Source organism: Esox lucius, chromosome 17, assembly GCF_011004845.1.
Source record: "Esox lucius isolate fEsoLuc1 chromosome 17, fEsoLuc1.pri, whole genome shotgun sequence".
Taxonomy (NCBI): Eukaryota; Metazoa; Chordata; class Actinopteri; order Esociformes; family Esocidae; genus Esox; species Esox lucius.
The window spans coordinates 17,898,232-17,920,330 of record NC_047585.1 but is presented as its reverse complement, the minus strand read 5'-3'; the positions used below and the strand labels follow the sequence as shown (position 1 = coordinate 17,920,330).

Below are 22,099 nucleotides of genomic sequence, written 5' to 3'. Positions count from 1 at the left end.
TCAGAATATCAAACATAAAACCACATTTACCCCGGTTAGGCACCATCACAAAATGTAGGGATTTCCACGATTCTCTCGTCTTTTCACTTGACGAGTTTTTCAGTTATTGTCGCCCATATTGATATTTATTGTATCAATATCATTCACGAATGAAATAAAAACTAATGTTGTTGTGCCATGAAATTAAATAGCTTTGGCAGTGTTAAGTTCATCTTCAGTCTTGCTAGCAATTGCTCAATTGTTATGACTATTCAAATAAGTAAGTAGCTACTAGTGTAGATGTTGATGTTGATTGTATAAGTTTGTGAACTGTTGTAAGCTGTTGTAACCAATGAAGCAAAATATTAATTGTTTGTAACTGTGTTGAAACTGAAGGTGCAAGTAGGAGAATAGGAAACCCTGTTCAAGCGGTTGCCGGGGAGAGAAAGATTTAGTATGTCTGTCTTTTGAGAAACAGGGCACAGGTTAGAGACACACACACATAGTCGGACAGACAACACAGAAACCACAAGGGGGGCAAGGGGATACTTGTAGTTATCCTTATAAGGAATAGAACTGGGATTGGGCCAATGGCACACTTGCTTTGTAACTTAACGCCTCTATCTTTTGGGCGTAGTGGAAGTATAAAATTATGTTTTGACTGTTGATCCTTAGACATTGTGCGGCGACACCTTGTCTCCAAAAGCTTTTGTAATAAACTGAATATACGGTACGATAATTGACCTGACTCCTGGTGTTTTATTCTCCTTTCCAATAAACCAACTCGGGGGAAGTGTTGACTTCAACAATTTTGGGGGCTCGTCCGGGATTGGAAAAAGGAGAAGGAATTCGATCCAGTCCAGTTAACCTACACGGGATTCACAGGTTCCAGCGCCGGCGCATCAGAAAGGTAAGCAGAGCCTGTTATATCTAAATCTGCATATTGGCTTTGAACAAAGAGAAAAAGGAACAGAAAATTAAGGAGGAGAAAAAGGGAGGAGAGATAGAACCCCCAGCATATGAAGATGACCTGGTGCTTGGTACACAGCGTGCACCATTATATCCAGTGTTACGTTTAGAGAGTGGGATATTGTCTTTAGACACACAGAACAGCAAGCCCATAACTCAATTCACAGGAATGCAAGATAAGAGAAAGTTGAGTAGGAAGGCGGAGTCAGAGAGTGAGACAGACACTGAGGGGGAGGTGAAACCGTTCAAGGCAAGGGCAGAGAGAGAGTACGGGAGGTACGAGAAGAGGAGCGAGAAGGGGAGACAACTAGGAGAGAATAAACAGGATGAGATTACAGGGGCCAGAAAGAAAAGATCAGGCTGTACTAAAGGCAGGTTAGGTGAGGACTCAAAGTCGGGGTCGGACGATAGTGACACAGTGAGAAGGACAAAAACTAGGCAGAAAAAAGGAAATTCACATAGAGGACGGGTGGTACTCACGGGGCAAGCAGTAGGGAGATGGACTGACTCAGACGAAGACCCTGATGCAGACAATAGTGGAGATGGGAGTAAGGGAGACGCAGTTGTATACCCTTTGCCGCGTTCGCCCACACCAGAACAAAAACTACACCATGACGCATTAGAATCGATTCAAAGGACTCAAAATAAAATGTATACGCGGTCACAAGCAGGGGAAGCTAGTTGTGCTGGGTTTCAACTGCCTCTCTTTAGAGTGGGAGGCGGTGAACCGTGATATAAACCATTGGGGCTGGGAGATGTACAGGCACTGGTAGATAAATTACCCCCGATGGGAGAGGGAGGTGGACTATGGTTGTCACAATTTGATAAACTCACAGCCGGTCAAATGTTGGCACTAAATTCATATATGTAGGCCCTGAAGGGGTAGCGGCAGATGTACAGTTGATAGAGGAGCAGGATCAGTGGTACATGATGGCGGAGGAGTCCGTCCCGCATGTGTCACTGGCCCTGCATCCTAAACACCAAGCAAAAGACCTGGGGCCCATGGTTAAAAGGGCGGTCGAATGCACTGATTGGACACTCACTCAGGCGCCAAACGTATGGTACTCACCCAGCTGTAAGACGTATCGGTTAGAGGCACCAGGGACGGATTGGGTATATTTAGAGCGAAGGGAGATAACTCGGGATCATGGGAGGGAAAAGATGGATCACCCTGTACCCACAGCCAGACATAATGAGTTACCGGACTCACTGTGGTCCAAGGGCCCCACGGACGTGGGGCTCACCGATTGCCCACCGGTCACCTTTAAAATCGGACCGGGAGAGCCCATATGGCTGCCCCAATACCCACACAAACCAGAGGCAGAGGAAGGGTTGGATGTGACATTGAATGGTTTGTGGCCCACAGGGGTGTTGGAGGAGTCAGGTTCCGCGTGGAACACGCCTATCCTCCCGGTAGAAAAGAAAGGGACATATGGCCCATGATCTCAGGGCTATTAACAACATTTTACTCACACCCACTATACCGGTACCTAACCCGTATGTAGCACTCACTAATTTGACCCCTGATCAAAAATGGTTCACCTGCATTGACCTGGCTAACGCTTTTTTCTGTCTCCCACTAGCGGAGGAACTTTGTGATATTTTTTCCTTCACACATAGGGGTCGACAATGGCGATACACGAGACTACCACAGGGGTTCGCGCTTTCCCCTGGTATATTCAACCAGGTACTGAGAGCAGCGCTGCAGGGATGCTGCCTGCCGACAGGGGTAACTTTGGTGCAGTACGTAGACGACCTACTGCTGGCGGCCCCGACGGTGGCTGCCTGCATCCAAGCTACGATGATGGTCCTCACCAGACTGGCTGAGAAAGGGTTCAAGGTGTCAAAAGAAAAGCTACAGCTGGTAAGGACGCAGGTCTCCTTTCTGGGCAGAGTAATATCGCAGAAAGGAGCGGGGCTTTCCCCAGCTCACCGCACAACCATCCTCCACCATCCTAAACCCACTACTATTCAGAAAATGCTATCATTCCTGGGGCTCACGGGGTACAGCCGCAATTACGTCCCAAACTATTCAGGGCTCACAGAGCCACTTAGAGCGCTTAAAGAGCAGGGAATGCATAAACTTAAAGCCACTCTCAATTGGACTTGCCCGGCCGACCAGGCCTTCATTTTGCTGAAACAACAACTAGCCACCGCAGCTGATCTGGCCATACCCGACTACACTAAACCCTTTTTTCTAGATGTTTCTGAAACAGGACAAGTCATGAACGGAGTCCTGTTTCAGAAAAAAGGGGGAGATAGGAACATCCTTATGTACATAAGTGTAGGATTTGACAAAACCGAAAAAAGGCACCCCACCTGCACACAGCATGCAGCGGGGGTATCGAGACTCATTCAAAAATGCGCACACATAGTGATGGGGCATCAACTTCAGATACTCATAACACACAGTGTAGTGGCGTATGTAAATTCACAGATGTTCACTATGACTTCCCTCAGGCAACAACACCTAAGCAAAATTCTCGGGGCTCCAAATTTGATTTTCACACACGAAGAGATACATTTGCAGAAGCCCATGGGTTGGGCCATGTAGGGCCAGCACAGATGTTTAGGAACTTGTGCCATTGGTGGCACCCGTTTATGGTAGACATGGTACGTAACTACACTAGGACATGCACCATCTGCACTCACCACAACCCAAAACCGACGATCAAACCTGAGATGGGGGCGTTTCCCATGACGACGAGACCTGGACAAGAGATAGTTATAGACTACACAGACATGGGGGAAACAGTACGGGGGTGCCGCTACATGTTAGTGTGTGTGGACATGTTCACAGGGTGGCCAGAAGCCTGGCCGGCAAGAAGGGAGGACAGTCAGACAGTGATCAAGTGTTTAGTGAACCAGTACATTCCCAGACACGGCTTCCCAGAGAAAATTAGGTCAGACAATGGGACTCACTTTAAGAACAGTGATTTACAGAAGGTAGAGAGCTTATTGGGCCTAAAACATGCTTTTGGCACTGTATACCATCCACAGTCCCAGGGAAAGGTAGAAAGGATGAACCAAAACTTAAAAAACAAGTTGGCTAAGATATGTGCACAGACTAAATTGAACTGGGTGGATGCACTGCCACTGGCACTCATGACGATTCGATGCTCGTTAAATCAGACCACTGGGTTCACCCCATACGAGCTGCTGACGGGGAGACAGTTTCCAGGACCAGCCGCAGGGCCTGCGGTCCCGGAAGGGGAAAAGTGGCCCAAAGATCACAGAGTGTATTTTGATGAATTGCGAGCTCTCATTTCAGAATTCACCAACAGAGTTGGAGAACGGAGGGACCTGCACCCGCTGAACCAGAACTTGCCCCAGGCGGAGTGGGTGCTGCTGAAGGTCATCAAGCGAAAGTGGTCGGAGCCAAGGTAGACGGGTCCTCATCAGGTGGTGGAGAGAACGAGTCATGCGGTCCGCCTGAGGGACAAAGGAGAGACCTGGTACCATTGGAGCCAGTGTATACCAGCGCAGGAGCCAGGAAGGTCGTTAACGGACCTCATCCAAACCGGGAAGGAGGAGCTTTCCACAGCTTGGACGGAAGGAGGACCAGCACCAGCCGGACCGGTGCCAGGAGCGGACCCCAGGACACGGCGGGACTACGAGCGAGTGAAGGAGACAAAGGACGGCGCCAGGGGAATAGACTCTTAGGGGAAAGAACCGAAGAATACTGTAACAAAAGGGGGTATAGGACACCAAGTGGCTCCTACCACTCGTACCAAGATGACAGGGTTACAGAGAAAGGTCTGGGGAGATGATAGTAGAATGAAATGGTATATGGGAATTGGTGGAATAATGATGTGTGTTGTATGTTGTTACAGGTTTCCCAGGTTGGCATTGGGTCTTCATTCCCCCAGCGAAGAGGTTCGCGACCCCACCTGAGGACACCTGTTTGAGGAAATTAGGGGGTATTGAATTGGACTATGCCAAGGGGTCACATACGAGCATTCTGGGATAGATAATCCGCTGGAGGAATGGATGACCTCGATGTTCGGCCAGTGGAAAGGTTTGATAGTATTTATTGAATAACCAGGCAGTGGGCAGGCTCGTAGTGGTGGACAGGCAGGGGTCGTTATTGGAAGATCAGATTGTCAAAGGTACAGGGGAGGGCAGGCAGGCTCGTGGTGGGGGACAGGCAGTGTTCGTTGTCGAGCGGTCAGATGCTTGAAGGTACAGGAGAGGGCAGGCAGGCTCGTAATCCGAAAAACAGGCAAGGGTCGTAATCCGGGGAATGGAAGGACAGGTAGAATGGATGATGCGCACATAAAACGCTGGAAACTACTGTTCAAGACAAGACGATCTGGCAACTGCCGAACAGAGAACAGATTGTGTGAGACAAGCAGTGTTGGAGCTGTATAATAAGGTGTGGAGGACTGGGACTGTTCCGGACTGGGTGAAAAAGAGCAGTGGTGTTACCTTTTCTGAAACCAGGTAAGGACCCTATGAAGGCGGCGAGTTATAGGCCTAGAGCATTGATGTCCAACCTGGGTAAACTGGAGAATATGGTCGTGGCTTGGCTGGAGTTTTTTCTGGAGAGGAGGGGTTTGGTGAGTGATGCACAGAGTGGGTTCAGGAGGGGTAGGTCAACTGCAGATGCATTGGTCACGGTTAGCACTGAGACAGCAAAAGCACTGATGTTGAAAGGAGTGATGTGTGTGGCGTATTTTCATGTGGAGATGGCATATGACACGATGTGGAGAGAGGGGCTGTTGATTAAGTTGAGTAGGTCTGGTGTAGTAGGGAGGCTGTATAACTGGATATTGAGTTTTTTGTTTGGAAGGGTGTTCCGGGTGAAGGAGGGGGAGGTCCTGTCCAGGGAGTTTGAGGTTGCTAATGGCACGCCGCAGGGGAGTGTGGTCAGCCCAGTGTCGTTTGTGGTGATGATTGATGACATGTTTGGGGCAGTGGGTCCAGGGATGGGGGTGGCTTTGTATGCAGATGATGGGGCAATGTGGAAAAGAGGAAGGAATGTGGACTGGGTAATGAAGAACATACAGGAAGCAGTTATAGGGGTGGAGGTGTGGTCATTGACTTGGGGGTGCAGTATGTCAGTGGCCAAGTCGTGTTTTATGTTGTATTCTAGGAGAAAGGTTGAAGGGATGAGATTGTGTCTCTATGGGCAGGAATTGGTGCGGGTGTCAGAATTCAAGTACCTTAGGATGTGGTTTGGTGAGAAGTTGACGGGCTATGATTCTTATGCGGGCAGTGGTAGGGTATGATTGGGGAGCGGATAGACGTACTCTGGTGTGTATGTATCAGACACTTAGGTCCATTTTAGACTATGGGTGTTTTGTGTATGGGTATGCAGCTAAATCAGTGTTGAAATTTTTAGATGTGGTCCAGGTGACCATGTTATGGCTGTGTGTTGAAATGTCTAGATGTGGTCTAGACGACAGCGTTACGGCTGTGTGTAGGTGCGTTTAAGACAACTTCGGTTGAGGCCTTGCAAGTGAAAGTTGGGGAGATGCCACTGGACCTGAGGCGAGATAAACTGGCACTGGGTCATATGAAAGGGGAGCGTGAAGCGGCATCCAGCAGCCAAGGCTGTGGCTGACTGGTGGGAGAGGGAAGTAGGCAAGGTAAAGGTGTTTGGGTGGGTGATTGGGAGGTTGGTGGAGGAGTATGGGTTAAGTGAGAGGGAAGTGGGGCCTACAGTCGCACTGGGTAATGTTCCGAATTGGTTGTTTCCAAAGCCAGGGGTGGATGTCAGTTTGTTAGAGGGAAGGAAGGAGTGGGATGAGGGGTGCATGGGTCAATGTGTGGAAAAGTATGTTGGTGAGGGGTACTACACGTTTCTCCAGTTATATACAGATGGGTGAAAGGATCCGGAGAGTGGGAGGGTTGGTGTGGGGGTGTATGTGCCGGAATTGAATGTAGAGATGGCTCAGAGAATGACAGACCAGGTGTCTGTCTACACAGCAGAAATGGTGGCGATGATTCTTGGGTTGAGGTGGGTGGAGGAGGTGAGACCCTTGAGTGGTGTTTTCCGACTCAGCGGCGGTGTTAGGCAGCTTACAGACTGGAAGATCAGACAGAGGTGACCTGTTGGTGGAGATAATGGTGTTGTTGTTGGGACTGGAGAGGATGGGTGTGGTGGTTCGGTTCTGCTGGGTGCCGGCTCATGTTGGTGTGGAGGGTTACGAAGGGGCTGATAGATTGGCTAGGAGTGCATGTAGGAAGGAGAGAGTGGGTGTACAGGTCTGAGGATATAGAAAAGGCAGGCGATGACCGGCCTCACACTCCAGTACGGTAGGTGGCGGTGGTGTGTGAACAGCCATTAATTTAAGAGAAGAAGAAGAAGAAGGAAGAAGAAGAAAGAAGAAGAAAGTGGATAATGTGTTGATACAGATTACGAATAAACTGTCCCACACTCCAACACAGTAGGTGGCGGTAATGCACCAATATTCTTGGATGCCATCTGCAACAAAAACCCACTGAAGAAGAAGACGCTGGTTCCATCATCCACCTCGTTCTTTACCACATGTGTAATCATGTCTAAGGCCAGTACGTACATTTTAATTTCATTATACTTTGGTAGTTGGACTATCTGATGACGAGGTTTAATTTTGTGTCTCTGTTGCTGTGTAACTGTTTTCCTTGTCGTTGGTTTTGCAGAACAGAAGCGAGCGAAAAAACTTTTCCATGGAAAACACAAGGTAGTATATATTTAATTTAAGCTTTAGCCAGCTAAACTGTACACAGTAACTAGCCGGAACATCCGGGTGAGGCTCTAGCGATTCTTCACTGCAAGCCAGAATCTTAAAAAACTTGTTTTCTTTAATTTCACAAGGGACAGTGGTAATTGTAAACATCTGCGTTGTTACTAGTGGCTACAGTGATGTACCTAGCCTCTTAGCCAACGACTGTCATTACATTTTCGCCCATTATTTTATCATCCGTTTTTGATAATTATAATAGTGTGGTATACCTCAGTAATAGACTACTGTTCCAAACCCTCACGCCTTAATGCTTAATTAAAAATGGTTACATTACACCTTTTGATAGAGTTACAGTTAGTGTACCCTGTTCAAATGCTTTTTTGTTTTTCTTTACTTGGATCTGTTCAGCAAATCTTTGCACTTGCGATTGAGTTAGTAATGCTGGTGAGCATATTTGAAGATAATGGATTTATTTTCTTACTTATGGTACACACTAGTGAAATGTGTGTGTATATATTTCTTTGAAGACATGGTTTTGTATATTCACAGTTCAAAGTTTTATTTGTGGGTTAAGTTGAATATACACAAATCTTGCCTGGCATATATTTAAGTAATATGTTGGAGAACATGACATCTAGCCCAACCATAGGTTATCTGACATGTTTACATAATTGTTTACTTCAGTGGCTGTATCTTAACGTCTCTTTATATTTGGATTGTAGGTCAAAGAGGGAGAACAGACTGATGCTCAAAGAGGGACTAGAAGTTCTGAGCTGTCCATTTTACGCCATCCCAAAGAGCATGGAAAACCTGAAGAAATCAGGAAGAAAAGGGTGACCCATAAAATAATTCTTATTTAATTACAACTGTTAATGTCGTGGCCATGGGAACCAAAAATATTTTCTAGTCACACTTTTTATTCATAAATAAACTTAAAACCCTAACCTTGTTCATATTTTAACATGTGAAAGTGGCTTTTTTTTTTTTTACACTTCGCTGCAACAATTACTACTGTGACAGCTCATTGCTGTGGACAGAAAAGCCTACTGGAAGGTTTTAGTTGTAACTGACATTTATGCGGGTGAATAGAGGTGTTTGAGGAGGACATGAAGAAGGTCAGGCTCAAGGCATTATAACGTGTGTACAGGGATATTAGTAGTAGGTATATAATTACTTTTAATTACTTGCGTTACTAGATAGATAGCAGCAGTGGGTTGGCAACAGTTTCTTCAACGTGTAGAGTTGCATAATGCTCCGGACCAGAGTTAACTGACTCTGATCCATTTAAACACAAAATTAAGTATGTTGGCTGTAAAACTAGAATTCAAAACACTTCTACGCAACTTACGTTTTGTTATTAATTCCAATTTGAAACTAGACAAAAACTGTAAAAAGCAGTTCAATCAGGCGTTTTGATGAACTTTTGTGTCTGAAATACATAATCTGTGAAATAAATGGTTCCCATGCTTTTAAAAATATTGTCTCTGCTCTGTTACAGGTAATTCATGGTTTTGTTTACTTCCCTCCCCAATTTTCATAAAATATGTAGTTTCCAACCACTGGTCATGACAATAGCACAATTCTCTTCAAACGCTTATTTAGATATTTTAAAGTTGTTTCTTTGCCATGGTCAGGTTCAGGAGCTCCAAGAAAAGCAGAGATTGTCAAGAGAGCAGGAGCTAATGAAGCGGAGAAGTCTGGACAGTTTTCAGAAAGACATTCTTCAGCGACAAAGAACATTTGAACAGCGGGTAATTTTACTTTGTGTCTATTTATAATGTGTGTTTGGTGAGTCAAGTAAAACCATGCAAAGCTCTAGGGTGTTACAGTGCATTGCAATTGCATTGCAACTGCATTGCTGTGTCCTGGGGTTAGTTCCTAGTCAGGTCATACTGGCCGTGGCCAAGAGTCCAATAAACGGCAGTACATATTGGCCCAGCACTGCCTGAGGTGGGTAAAGGGTGGCACGAATTTACGTAGCTGTCCTCCCTCTAGCGACTCCCTCAAGTGCTTGGGCTTAAATGAGGTTGATGGAGTGGGTGCTCCCATGTGCTAATTTTCCTTATTACTTATTGAGTGAGCAGTGTGAAAGGAAGCAGAATGGCGGGTAATGTTTTGGTGAATTCCTGTACTGATATTTTTGCATACATGGTCCTATCAACAATTGGATATCAGACATTTTTGGAGAAAGGGGAGGATATTTTTTTAAGCTCTCCCTGTGCTGTTTTTCTCCTTAATTAGGAAACCTGTCATTTGTGTTTTGTGTTCAATTTGCAGGAAACTGAAATGCAGAATTTAGAAAAGCATGTCAATTTTGAAAATGAGAATTCAAGAAAGGCGTACTACAGGGAATTCAAAAAGGTATGTGTACTCTGCCAATTATCAATTTGAAGTGTTTCACTTAAGTGAATATTCCCCATGTATTTTCATTAAAATACAAGTACATTTGATCTGCTTCAGAAGTGTAGTTTTGTAGAGCAATTTGTAATGATGTGTCGTATTCCCTGTTCTGAGTAAAAGGTGGTGGAGGCCTCTGATGTCATTTTGGAGGTTCTGGACGCCCGTGATCCTATTGGTTGCCGTTGTCCTCAAGTGGAGCAGGCTGTCATTCAGAGTGGCACTGACAAGAAAATAGTCCTAGTGCTTAACAAGATAGGTGAGTGAGTAGTAGAGATGAAGGAATATGTGCCATGGTACCAGATCTCTATAACTGACAGACGTGTCTCCGCTCGCCTCTTAGACCTGGTGTCCAAGGAGATTGTGGAGAAATGGATCAAGTATCTTCGCAATGAATTTCCCACTGTGGCTTTTAAAGCCTCAACACAGCAACAGAATAAAAATTTGGTGAGTCAAAGAATTCAGACATGCAGAGAATCACTCAATGAAATCCATTCTTCCATATGAGTTCCATTAATTATTTGTATTTTTTTAGGCTCTCTATATTATACAATGATCAGCCATAACATTATGTCCACTGACAGGTGAAGTGAATAACACTGATGATCTCGTTGTCATGGTACGTGTCAGTGGGTGGGATTTATTAGGCATGAAGTGAACATTCTGTATTTAGTACACAAAACTGTATTATGTATGTAAATGCTACATTATAGGTTGAATCTTTTAAATAACAATAGGTTATCATTTTTGTCTTTTTGAGAATAATTCTGTACATTTAGGGCACTCTAAAACACATTGCATTGGTTCCAAAAACACCCAAATACATCATTTTACAACAGAGTTATTCAAACCTCTCATCAGGGACCCTGAACAGGTACACCTGATTCACTGATCACTAGCTATGTGTTAGTTTTAGAATAAATCAAATCCATAGAAGGGTGGGGCATCCTGGGGGAGAGGGATAAATATCTGATTTACAAGCTTCAAAAGTCTCAGTATCATGTCTAGATGTTGTCGTAGTTCTTAAATATATTGTATGTTGTTCAGTAATTTTCAGTTTCCTTTAACTTTTGTGCAAGCAACAGCTGTCCAGTAAAATAAAGTAGCTGAACAATATGTTGACTTAGCTGTGCTTCACAGGTAATAAAATACACTGGCCCTCATTCCTGAAACGTGCATACAATCAAATTGATCTTAAAATGATTGTTTGATCATTCCACTGACAGTGATGGTATTCATCAATATTATCTTTGTCGTATACTTAGGATCAAACCCACATATGGTCGGAGACCGTGTAAACCAGTGGTTCCCAAACCTCTCCTGTGGCGCCCCCCCCCCCCCCAGCCATTGCATCTATTAGATGTGTCCCAGAGCTAGCACACCTTAATAAACTAATTAACAAACCCTTACATGTTGAATCAGGTGAGCTAGTTCAGGGCAAAAGGCTGACCTGTGAGATAGCTGGGGGGACCCCAGGAGAGACCTGGAAACCTCTGGTGTAAACCAACGTCATGAGGGTGGATGAATGGTTGATTAGCCATTTCAGGCTCTCATTTGTGTTGAAATCTGCTGATCGCCACACCGGCATAAATTACATGTGTGTGATATGTAAACAAGGACAGGGGCAGGGCGTTCTTGTGTGTATGGATTGATCTGATTTATCAATTTGCGATGACATCTGCGGTAATTTTGACCAGTTGCGACACTTTTGTGAATCACACTTAGAGATGATCGTAAGTCTCTCTCAACGTTCGAATCTGAGACATTTTCTGAGGTTTCATGAATGAGGCCCACTGTCTAAAATGTACCATTATGTCCATTTAAACGGTTTATCAGACTGCTCATTAATCAACAGTTAACATTGTTCAGGCTACTGATCAAACGTAATTGCTGTTGCTTGCTTAGATTACATTATATGCATAGTAGATCTTATATACAAGTAGATCCTAATCAATATTTTAAAATATTGGTCTGGGTATAACGTTTGGTGACCCAGGCAATAAGTAAGTTTCCTTACATTGCTAAATTCTGTATATTTGCAGCATTTTAATAAACATAGTCAAAGAATATAGGCTAACCTAGTGTCCAGGCCAGTAGAAATTCTGTTCCAGCGAGTAGTCTTTAGGTTAACGTTATTCCCCATATGACAAGCCTTTGTGACATGTAATGTTACTTAGCTAGCTACCTGTACCCAGTCTACCAAGATGTTTCAAAACCCATCAAGAGAAGGCGGGGGCGTTGGGACTGGGCCAGAGCAGGAAGTACTGGCACACCAGAGTCTTTTAGAAACAGGAAATATAGGGACACATTGTACATTTCTCAATATCCACAGATCGCAACATCTGTGAAAGACATACAATGGCTCTATCAATCAAGGACAACCACAACTACACACAAATAGCGCCATCGGTATAACCAGTAGGCTTTGTAAAATGACCAAAAACATAAACATTTTCTGACTCGCTCATCCTTCAATATACATACTGATTGATGTGTTGTTTAGCATAGAAACCCCATTCTGGTGCTCCTTCTGAACAATTAGGTGTGCAATAGATCTCACTGACCTAGAAATCTCTTAAACATGATACCAACCACCTACAGGCCTAGGGCAAAGTGCTTCTTCAATGATGTTGTTTACACGTTACAACGGTCACACTGTTGCTTACATGTTTAAACGATAAACAACTCCATTCAATTTCCAGAAGCGAAGCAATGTCCCAGTGACTCAGGCCACCACTGATCTTCTGAGTAGCAGTGCCTGTGTCGGTGCCGAGTGCCTGATGAAGCTTCTGGGAAACTACTGCCGCAACCTAGACATCAAGACGGCGATCACTGTTGGTGTGGTTGGTGGGTACAGCATACGTTTTTGGTCATTCCCAACTATTTACACTAGTTAGTTACACAGCATGTTGGATGGTTCTCTCTTTCAGGCTTTCCCAATGTTGGAAAGAGCAGTCTGATAAACAGTTTAAAGCGGGCACGTGCATGCAATGTTGGAGCCACACCCGGCATAACCAAGTAAGTGAAGAGCTTTGGCCTTTATTTATTTCAGGACTGACAATTTTTCTGATTGACTGACCTGTTTGTTTGCTATTAGGTGTCTTCAGGAAATACACTTGGACAAGCACATCAAGCTTTTAGATTGTCCTGGCATTGTCATGGCAACCTCGTCGACAGATGCAGCCATGATCCTTCGGAATTGTGTGAAGATTGAACAGCTCGTAGACCCTTTACCTCCAGTTGAAGCCATCTTAAGACGCTGCAATAAGACACAGGTAGACAGAAATATTGTTTCAGGGGATATTCACAGCATCATCATCATCTTCCACTTATCCGGGGCCGGGTCGCGGGGGCAGCAGTCACAGCAATACAATGTAATTTAACATCCATGTTGTTATTGTCTTTCTTTTTCTGCTTTGCAGATCATGGAACACTACGGGGTTCCAGACTTCCACACTCCTCTAGAGTTCCTGGCTTTGTTGGCACGGCGGCAGGGCAAGTTGAGGAAAGGAGGAGTGCCTGATAATGACATGGCAGCAAAGAGTGTCCTAATGGACTGGACTGGGTGGGTGAAAATGAAACAGTTTAATACATCTAAAGTTTTCCAGGTCTGATAGCTTTCCAAGTCTGATATTCTGTTCTGTTTATGGTTTTGCAGGGGTCGGATCAGTTACTTTACACACCCCCCGGAGACACACACTCTTCCCACACATGTCAGTGCTGAGATTGTGGCCGAGATGGGTAAAGCTTTTGACTGGGAGGAACTGGAGAAGGGAAACCAGGAAGCTCTTGCTGGTAGGATGCATACACACCTTTTATAACATAGTCATTGAAAATGTACACCAATCAGCCATAACACTGACAGGTGAAGTGAATAACACTGATAATCGTGTTATGGGTGGGATATATTAGGCAGCAAGTGAACATCCTTTCCTCCAAGATGATGTGTTAGAAGCAGGAAAAATGGGTAAGTGTAAGGATCTGAGCGACTTTGACAAGGGCCAACTTGTGATGGCTAGACGACTGGCTCAATTCATCTCCAAAACTGCTGCCCTTGTGGGGTGTTCCCGGTTTGCAGTGGGTCGGCACCTATCAAAAGTGGTCCAAGGAAGGAAAAGCGGTAAACCGGCGACAGGGTCATGGGCGGCCAAGACTCATGGATGCACATGGAGAGCGAAAGTTGGCTCGTGTGTTCCGATCCAACAGATGAGCTACTGTAGTTCAAATTGCTGAAAATGTTAATGCTGATACTGATAGAAAGGTGTCAGAACACACAGTGCATCACAGTTTGTTGCATATGGGGCTGCGTAGCTGCAGACCAGTCAGGGTGTCCATGCTGACCCCTGTCCACTGACGAAAACACCTACAATGGGCACGCGAGCATCAGAACTGGACCACGGAGCAATGAAAGAAGGTGGCCTGGTCTCATCATGTTTCTTTTCACATCACATGTATGGCCGGGTGGGTGTGCGTCGCTTACCTGGAGAACACATGGCACCAGGATGCACTATGGGAAGAAGGCAGGCCGGTGGAGGCAGTGTGATGCTTTGGGCCATGTTCTGCTGGGAAACCTTGGATGTTACTTTGACACGTACCACCTACCTGAGCTTTGTTGTAGACCATGTGCACCCCTTCATGGCAACAGTATTCCCTGATTGGATTGGCCTCTTTCGGTAGGACAATGTGCCATGCCACAAAGCAGTAATGGTACAGGAATGGTTTGAGGAACACAAGTTCAAGGTGTTGACTTGGCCTCCAAATTCTCCAGATCTCAATCCAATCGAGTGTCTGTGGGATGTGCTGGACAAACGGGTCTGATCCATGGAGGCCCCACCTCGCAACTTACAGGACTTATAGGATCTGCTTCTAACATCTTGGTGCCAGATACCACAGCACACCTTCCGAGGTCTTGTGGAGTCCATGCCTCGACGGGTCAGGGCTGTTTTGCCGGTCAAAAATGGGGACCTACACAATATTAGGCAGGTGGTCATAATGTTATGGCTGATCGGTGTATGTTAGCAATTATTAATGTGTATTATTTTCTTTTTAGTGTCTGCTTGTCCTGATGTCCAAATGGGTTTCTGCATGGCAACATCTGGAATGACCCAGGGAGGTCAAGAAGAAGAATCTTGTGACCGGGAAATGGAAAGTGGAGTTCTAAATGATGTAGAGTCCAAGGGCGAAATTGAATCCATGGACGATGGGCAGGACTCTGAGGTATTGTAGTCGAGATGAGGAAGGGGGTGCATGCCCATCGTTTATTCTAATGTATTATGGCATAACGAACGTGTGCATCCTTATTGAATCTACAAATCTGATTATCTGAGATCCAATTTTTTATTGCGCAAGGGGGTCCCAGACTGGATAGTGTTATTATATCTGAAATACCTACTATTTTCAAAATTGTTATAAGAAAATATCCTCATGAATATTATAATCACATCTGCAACGTTTTGCAGCTTCCGGAGAGGTTATTTCAACATTCACTCTTCTTTGCATCCTTGCTGCTTGTTTGGTTCACAACTCAACATTGTGAACCTAAAGCATTGTTTAATTGGCTATTTCCTGAAACATGAAAGTCCGGATAGCTACAGTTAGGTCCGGAGATATTTGGACACTGGCACAATGTTCATAATTTTGGCTCTGTATGCCACCACAATGGATTTTAAATGAATCAACCGAGATGGAATTAAAGGGCAGATTTTCAGCTTCAATCCAAGGGGTTGAACAAAAATAGCGTAAGAAACGTTTAGGAATTGCCATTTTCATTAACATTCCCTTTATTTCAGGGGTTCAAATGTAATTGGAAAAATTAACACAATCATAAATAAAATGTCTTCAGTTGTTTGTTTGTGGGTCTTTCTGCCTTAAGTTTTGTCTTCAGCAAGTGAAATGCATGCTTGATCGGGTTGATATCTGGTGATTAACTCAGCCATTGCAGAATATTCCACTTCTTTGCCTTAAAAAACTCCTGGGTTGCTTTCACAGTGTTTTGGGTCATTTTCCATCTGTAAAGTGAAGCACCATCCAATCAACTTCGCTTAAATTGGCTGAATCTGAGCAGACAGTATATCCCCGTACACTACAGAATTAGTCCGTCTGCTTCTGTCTTCTGTCACATCAATAAACACTAGTGACCCAGTGCCATTGGAAGCTGTGCACGCCCATGCCACCACACAGTTCATATAAGGAAATGAGCCAATTTTAATAGGAGTTAGGGTTAGAGAAACACTTTGTGTTGAGTTTATATCTATTTTTGTTAAATGTGTGTTTCTCTCTTTTTCAAATTAGTTTGGACCTATGACTGTGGAGCTAAAAGGGGTAAAGGTAAAGACAGGTGGTTCAGGTGACACTGCAACCCCGAAAACCCTGGATTTAAAAGATATCTTGAAAGTAGACCCACTTCATCAGGGCCAAGCACTAAAAGCCGCTGGAAAGAAGAGGAAGAAGCAACAGAAAAGAGCTGGTATGCTTTTTTTTATGTTCTACGACTAACATTTTGTTGTGTAAATTCTTAGTTTCTAAAACACTTAGCAACCATATATCCATGTGTAATTAGTAACATCCAAAATGATTTGCACCCTTGATGAAGATTAATATATATAGAGAGAGATAGATATCTATATCTATCAAGCATGGGAATAATCCCAATAAAATGTGTTTTTTGAACATGAAATCAAATACTTCAAAGAGCACAAAATTTGCAATGGCTATTTCCATCTCTGGACTTGAATACCATTAAAAACCAGTAATTTGACTATGTCAGAGTGGATGGTCACTCATTTTTATACACTACCCTAAAAGAATTAAGGGAACATTGAAATCACACAATATATTAAAGATCAATATCTTTACTGTACATTGTGTAATTCATTGAGAACAAAATGACGTAACGACGGTCAATGGAAACCAAAATCACCAACCAATTGAGGGTCTGGATTCAAACTCACACCAAAAATCTAAGTAAACAATTGAAATCACAGGCTGTTCCAACTTGCGTGAATTGCAACTCATAATGTGACTCATTAGTTTGTATGGCCCCCACGTGCCTGTATGCTCTCCCGACAACGTCTGGGCAAGCTCCTGATGATATGGCGGATGGTGTCCTGGGGGATCACCAGAGGTTCTCAGTTGGATTTATGTCTGGGGAATGTGAGGGCCAGTTAATGGTATCAATGCCTTCGTCATCCAGCAACTGCCTACACACTCTGGCCACATGAGGCTGGGCATTGTCCAGCACCAGGAGAATATACCTCCCGAGACCATCACTAACACACCACCCAACCAGTCATGCTGGATGATGTTTCAGGCAGCATAACGTTCACCACAGCATCTCCGAACACATCCACATCTGTGAAGAGAACGGTGCCAATGGCGGACCTGACAATTCTGGTGTTCTCTGGCGAATGTCATTAAGCTGCTCGGTCCTGGGCTGTGAGCACAGGTCCCACCAGAAGATGTTGGGTCCTCCTGCCATCCTCGTGTAGTCAGTTTGGTCAGATACCGCCTCGTGCTACCAGTAGTGACAAGGACACTAGCAAAACTCGAAACTAGAGAAGAATCAGTCAGGAAGGATAAGGAGAGCGCAATTGTCTGTGGCCACCACCTGCAAAACCATTCCCTTTTTGGGGGTTGTCTTGCTGTTGTCTCTCCAGTGCACCTGTTGTCACATTCATTTGCACCAAAACAGGTGACATTGATTCACAATCACGTTTCCTAATGGGACACATTGATATCCCTGAAGTTGAATTGACTTGATGTTGTACTGTGAAGATTACATGTTCCCTTTAATTTTCTTGGAGCAGTGTAGTTATTTGCAAGGCTTTTATTAACAGTCGGTATCAGAGGGAGACCGATGAAGTGGACACAGAAGTGAAGGGTGAAGATGAGTATTGAACCCCTTACCCCAGCGAGGAGCTGTATATGTATGTACATGGAACAGAGAGTTTTATCACTCAACCACGGTTCTGCCCAGACCAGTGATATCAAGGCTTTGGAAAAAATCTGTATGGAAGAATGGTCAAAGATCACTGTGTGTGTGTCTTCTAATCTCATAAAACATACCTCCGGTATTCAAAACAAGGGTGCAAATATTTTGTCTGTTATTTTGAGGATTTTAACAAGTTAGGTTGATCTGTGAGTTATTTTAGAATAAAAACCCCTATCAATTATAGTGGTAATCTAATTTCTCACTTTTTTCTTTTCAGACAAAATTGCTACCAAACTTTCAGACAGCCTGACGACAGCAATGAACTTTGCATTTTCAGATGGATGAAAAATAAAATGTCATGAATGACTGGCGATGGTTATTTATTTTCAATTAGTATCTGTTCAGTCATACCCTTATTCCCAACATCCCTTAGTGGTACTGTACCACTTCATCAATTCGGTATCAACATTTACATTTTATGTCAGTTTTTTTTCCTGTGAACCTTAACAACAATATCTACCAGACTGCAGTGTACAACTTGTGCAGTGTATTTAGCTAGCTAACTGTGTTTTCAATGTTTCAAGAATGCCTAGCTAATAGTGACATGATTGCTACAATGAAATAAGATTTATATAATACCAAAACCTGATGATCCCATCATCACAGATATCCTAATTGGAGACCTATTATTAATAGAGATTATGAAGTGAACTGTACCGTAGGCTAACAGACTAAAAAAACTGATCTAAACCAGCTTATTAATGAAAATAAAAATGTTTTCTGGGAAGGCTGCTGAAAGCTGTATGATTAGGTTATTCATAGACTTTGTTGATTTTTTTCTGATTTTAATTGATTCTGAAGCTTTTACATTATTCCTCCATGTTTGCAAAACATTTGAAACCAAAGAGCTGATGGTGGCATACCAATTATATTTGATATGCAATTCCTTGTTTTATCTTTTAAGAAAGTAGGTGCCCTAGGTTTTTTGAAATGCAACTATTCTCCATCAGAATTATCCATCAAATTATTTAAATTACATGGAGAATTACTGTTACTTAAAGGTATTTAAGTCTTAAGCACCTGAAAGTCTAACTAAAGTGTGTGTGTGTGTGTGTGTGTGTGTGTGTGTGTGTGTGTGTGTGTGTGTGTGTGTGTGTGTATAGGTGCTGGTCATAAAATTTGAATATCATCAAAAAGTTGATTTATTTCAGTAATTCCATTCAAAATGTGAAACTTGTATAATGTATACATTCATTCCACACAGACTGATACATTTCAAGTGTTTATTTCTTTTAATTCTGATGATTATAACTGACAACTAATGAAAACCCCAAATTCAGAATCTCAGAAAATTTGAATATTGTGAAAAGGTTCAATATTGAAGACACCTGGTGCCACACTCCAATCAGCTAATTAACCCAAAACACCTGCAAAGCCCTTTAAATGGTCTCTCAGTCTAGTTCTGTAGGCAAAACAATCATGGGGAAGACTGCTGACTTGACAGCTGTCCAAAAGATGACCATTGACACCATGCACAAGGAGGGCAAGACACAAAAGGTCATAGCTAAAGAGGCTGGCTGTTCACAGAGCTGTGTCCAAGCACAATAATAGAGAGGCGAAGGGAAAGAAAAGATGTGGTAGAAAAGTGTACAAGCAATAGCAGGGCTCCAAACAAAAAAATACATTAAGGAGCCATTGGCTCCTATAGGGGGAAATAACAGGCGCCAAATAATTTTTTTAAGAGCCACATAACAATGCATTCACCTTGTTGTGTGCATGTCTCTCCTCTTCCGACTTATGAAGTATATACAGTCAAATTACATTTTATTACACAGCATCTGAGCCAGTGTCACTGCCACTGACCATGATTATGTCCATATCACTTGGCCACTGAGTGTAGTTTGACCGTCTCCTCTTCTTTTTTGCAGAAAGCCAGCGTTTGACTCATGGTTCAGGATCAAACTGTTCAAGTGATGGGCCTTCAGTGCTGATCCTGATCAAATCTTCCAAGGTTGACACATGTAGTGAATTGCTTACTTTATATTTGATCCTGTTTTGAGCTAAAAAACCACGTTCACACTGAGCAGCCGAAATTGGTAGGACAAGCATTATCTCAATGCAAAACATTAATATAGCAGACGAATAAATAATCACAACATAAGGCTACGGCGCATGAACTGGAGATTATATCATCATGAACCGAACCATAGCCTACTCGCCTCACAGGCCTGAAAAATGTGAAATATATCTGTTATCTACAGAAAGCTGTTTCTAAACAGAACTATCCAAAAAAATATATTGCGCTTTCACTAGCCTACTACAAAGACAGTAGTCAGTAGGCTATCGTCAACCTAATCTTTGCAGCCGACAGAAAACACTTGTTTATTAATAAACAATTAAAATATCTCATTGCAAACCATAGACAATAGCATATAAGAGGCGCAAACAGAGTGGAAATTGCAGGCTCGGCTCGAAATGGCTGTTATTTCAAATAGAGCATATTTTAAACTAATCAGTTAACCGGCTAATGAGGCTTGGCGGTCAGTCAAGAACATTTTTAGTTTTCGCCATAGTGGAAGGGGGCCAGACTATGTACAAATGAATGATGTTAACAAAACAAATGAAGCGATAGGCTACTGGTTATAAAACATGCAGGTTGGATGCAAATTTTACAATCAAAGGGAGTAAATTGGTATTGTCGCCAATGGCGACCTTGGCAGAAATTTCACTCGCAAATATATTTGGTCGCAAATGCGACCATTTTAGTCGCAGTTTGGAGCCCTGAATAGGGATAACTGCACACTGGACAGGATTGTGAAACAAAACCCATTCAAAAATGTGGGGGAGATTCACAAAGAGTGGACTGCAGCTGGAGTCAGTGCTTCAATTACCACCACGCACAGACATATGCAAGACGGGTTTCAGCTGTCGCATTCCTTGTGTCAAGCCACTCTTGAACAAGACACAGCGTCAGAAGCGTCTCGCCTGGGCTAAAGACAAAAAGGACTGGACTGCTGCTGAATTATGTTCTCTGATGAAAGTAAATTTTGCATTTCCTTTGGAAATCAAGGTCACAGAGTCTGGAGGAAGAGAGGAGAGGCACAGAATCCACGTTGCTTGAAGTCCAGTGTAAGGTTTCCACAGTCAGTGATGGTTTGGGTTGCCATGTCATCTGCTGGTGTTGGTCCACTGTGTTTTCTGAGGTCCAAGGTCAACGCAGCCGACTACCAGGAAGTTTTAGAGCACTTCATGCATCCTGCTGCTGACCAACTTTATGGAGATGCAGATTTCATTTTCCAACAGGACTTGGTACCTGCACACAGTGCCAAAGCTACCAGTACCTAGTTTAAGGACCATGGCATCCCAGTTCTTAATTGGCCCGCAAACTCGCCTGACCATAACCCTATAGAAAATCTATGGAGTTTTGTGAAGAGGAAGATGCGATACGCCAGACCCAACAATGCAGAAGAGATGAAGGCCACTATCAGAGACACCTGAGCAGTGCCACAGACTGATCGACTCCATTCCATGCCGTATTGCTGCAGTAATTCAGGCAAAAGGAGCCCCAACTAAGTATTGAGTGCTGTACATGCTCATACTTTTCATGTTCATACTTTGCAGTTGGCCAACATCTCTAAACAACATTTTTTTTGTATTGGTCTTAAGTAATATTCAAATTTTCTGAGATACTGAGTTTGGGATTTTCATTAGTTGTCAGATATAATCATTCATTCATTCATTTTCTTCCACTTATCCGGGGCCGGGTCGCGGGGGCAGCAGTCTAAGCAGAGATGCCCAGACTTCCCTCTCCCTAGACACTTCCTCTAGCTCTTCCGGGGGGACACCGAGGTGTTCCTAGGCCAGCCGGGAGACATAGTCCCTCCAGCGTGTCCTAGGTCTTCCCCGGGGTCTCCTCCCGGTGGGACGGGCCCGGAACACCTTCCCGGGAAGGCGTTCCGGAGGCATTCGGAACAGATGCCCAAGCCACCTCCGCTGACCCCTCTCGATGTGGAGGAACAGCGGCTCTACTCTGAGCTCCTCCCGGGTGACCAAGCTTCTCACCCTATCTCTAAGGGATCGCCCAGCCACCCTGCGGAGAAAGCTCATTTCGGATGCCTGTATCCGGGATCTTGTCCTTTCGGTCATGACCCAA

At 43.9% G+C, this 22,099-nt stretch overlaps 1 protein-coding gene across 1 annotated transcript; it reads left to right on the top strand.

Annotated features, from left to right (window-relative positions):
- Positions 1-7,358: 7,358 nt before the first annotated feature.
- On the top strand, positions 7,359-18,313 carry gnl3l (guanine nucleotide binding protein-like 3 (nucleolar)-like). The gene is made up of 15 exons (XM_010881924.4): positions 7,359-7,464; positions 7,576-7,616; positions 8,342-8,452; positions 9,254-9,370; positions 9,897-9,980; positions 10,140-10,275; positions 10,360-10,463; positions 12,719-12,863; positions 12,947-13,034; positions 13,114-13,291; positions 13,439-13,581; positions 13,675-13,811; positions 15,067-15,233; positions 16,308-16,482; positions 18,224-18,313. The coding sequence occupies exons 1-15, from the start codon at positions 7,452-7,454 to the stop codon at positions 18,289-18,291; spliced, it is 1,707 nt and encodes a 568-aa protein (XP_010880226.1). The 5' UTR covers positions 7,359-7,451; the 3' UTR covers positions 18,292-18,313.
- Positions 18,314-22,099: the final 3,786 nt, after the last annotated feature.

Bases quoted from the DNA above. Each gene is read 5' to 3' on its own strand.
- gnl3l (XM_010881924.4), top strand. The intron at 8,453-9,253 runs GTGACCCATAAA...TGCCATGGTCAG, and splicing joins AAGAAATCAGGAAGAAAAGG to GTTCAGGAGCTCCAAGAAAA. The intron at 10,276-10,359 runs GTGAGTGAGTAG...CTCGCCTCTTAG, and splicing joins CCTAGTGCTTAACAAGATAG to ACCTGGTGTCCAAGGAGATT.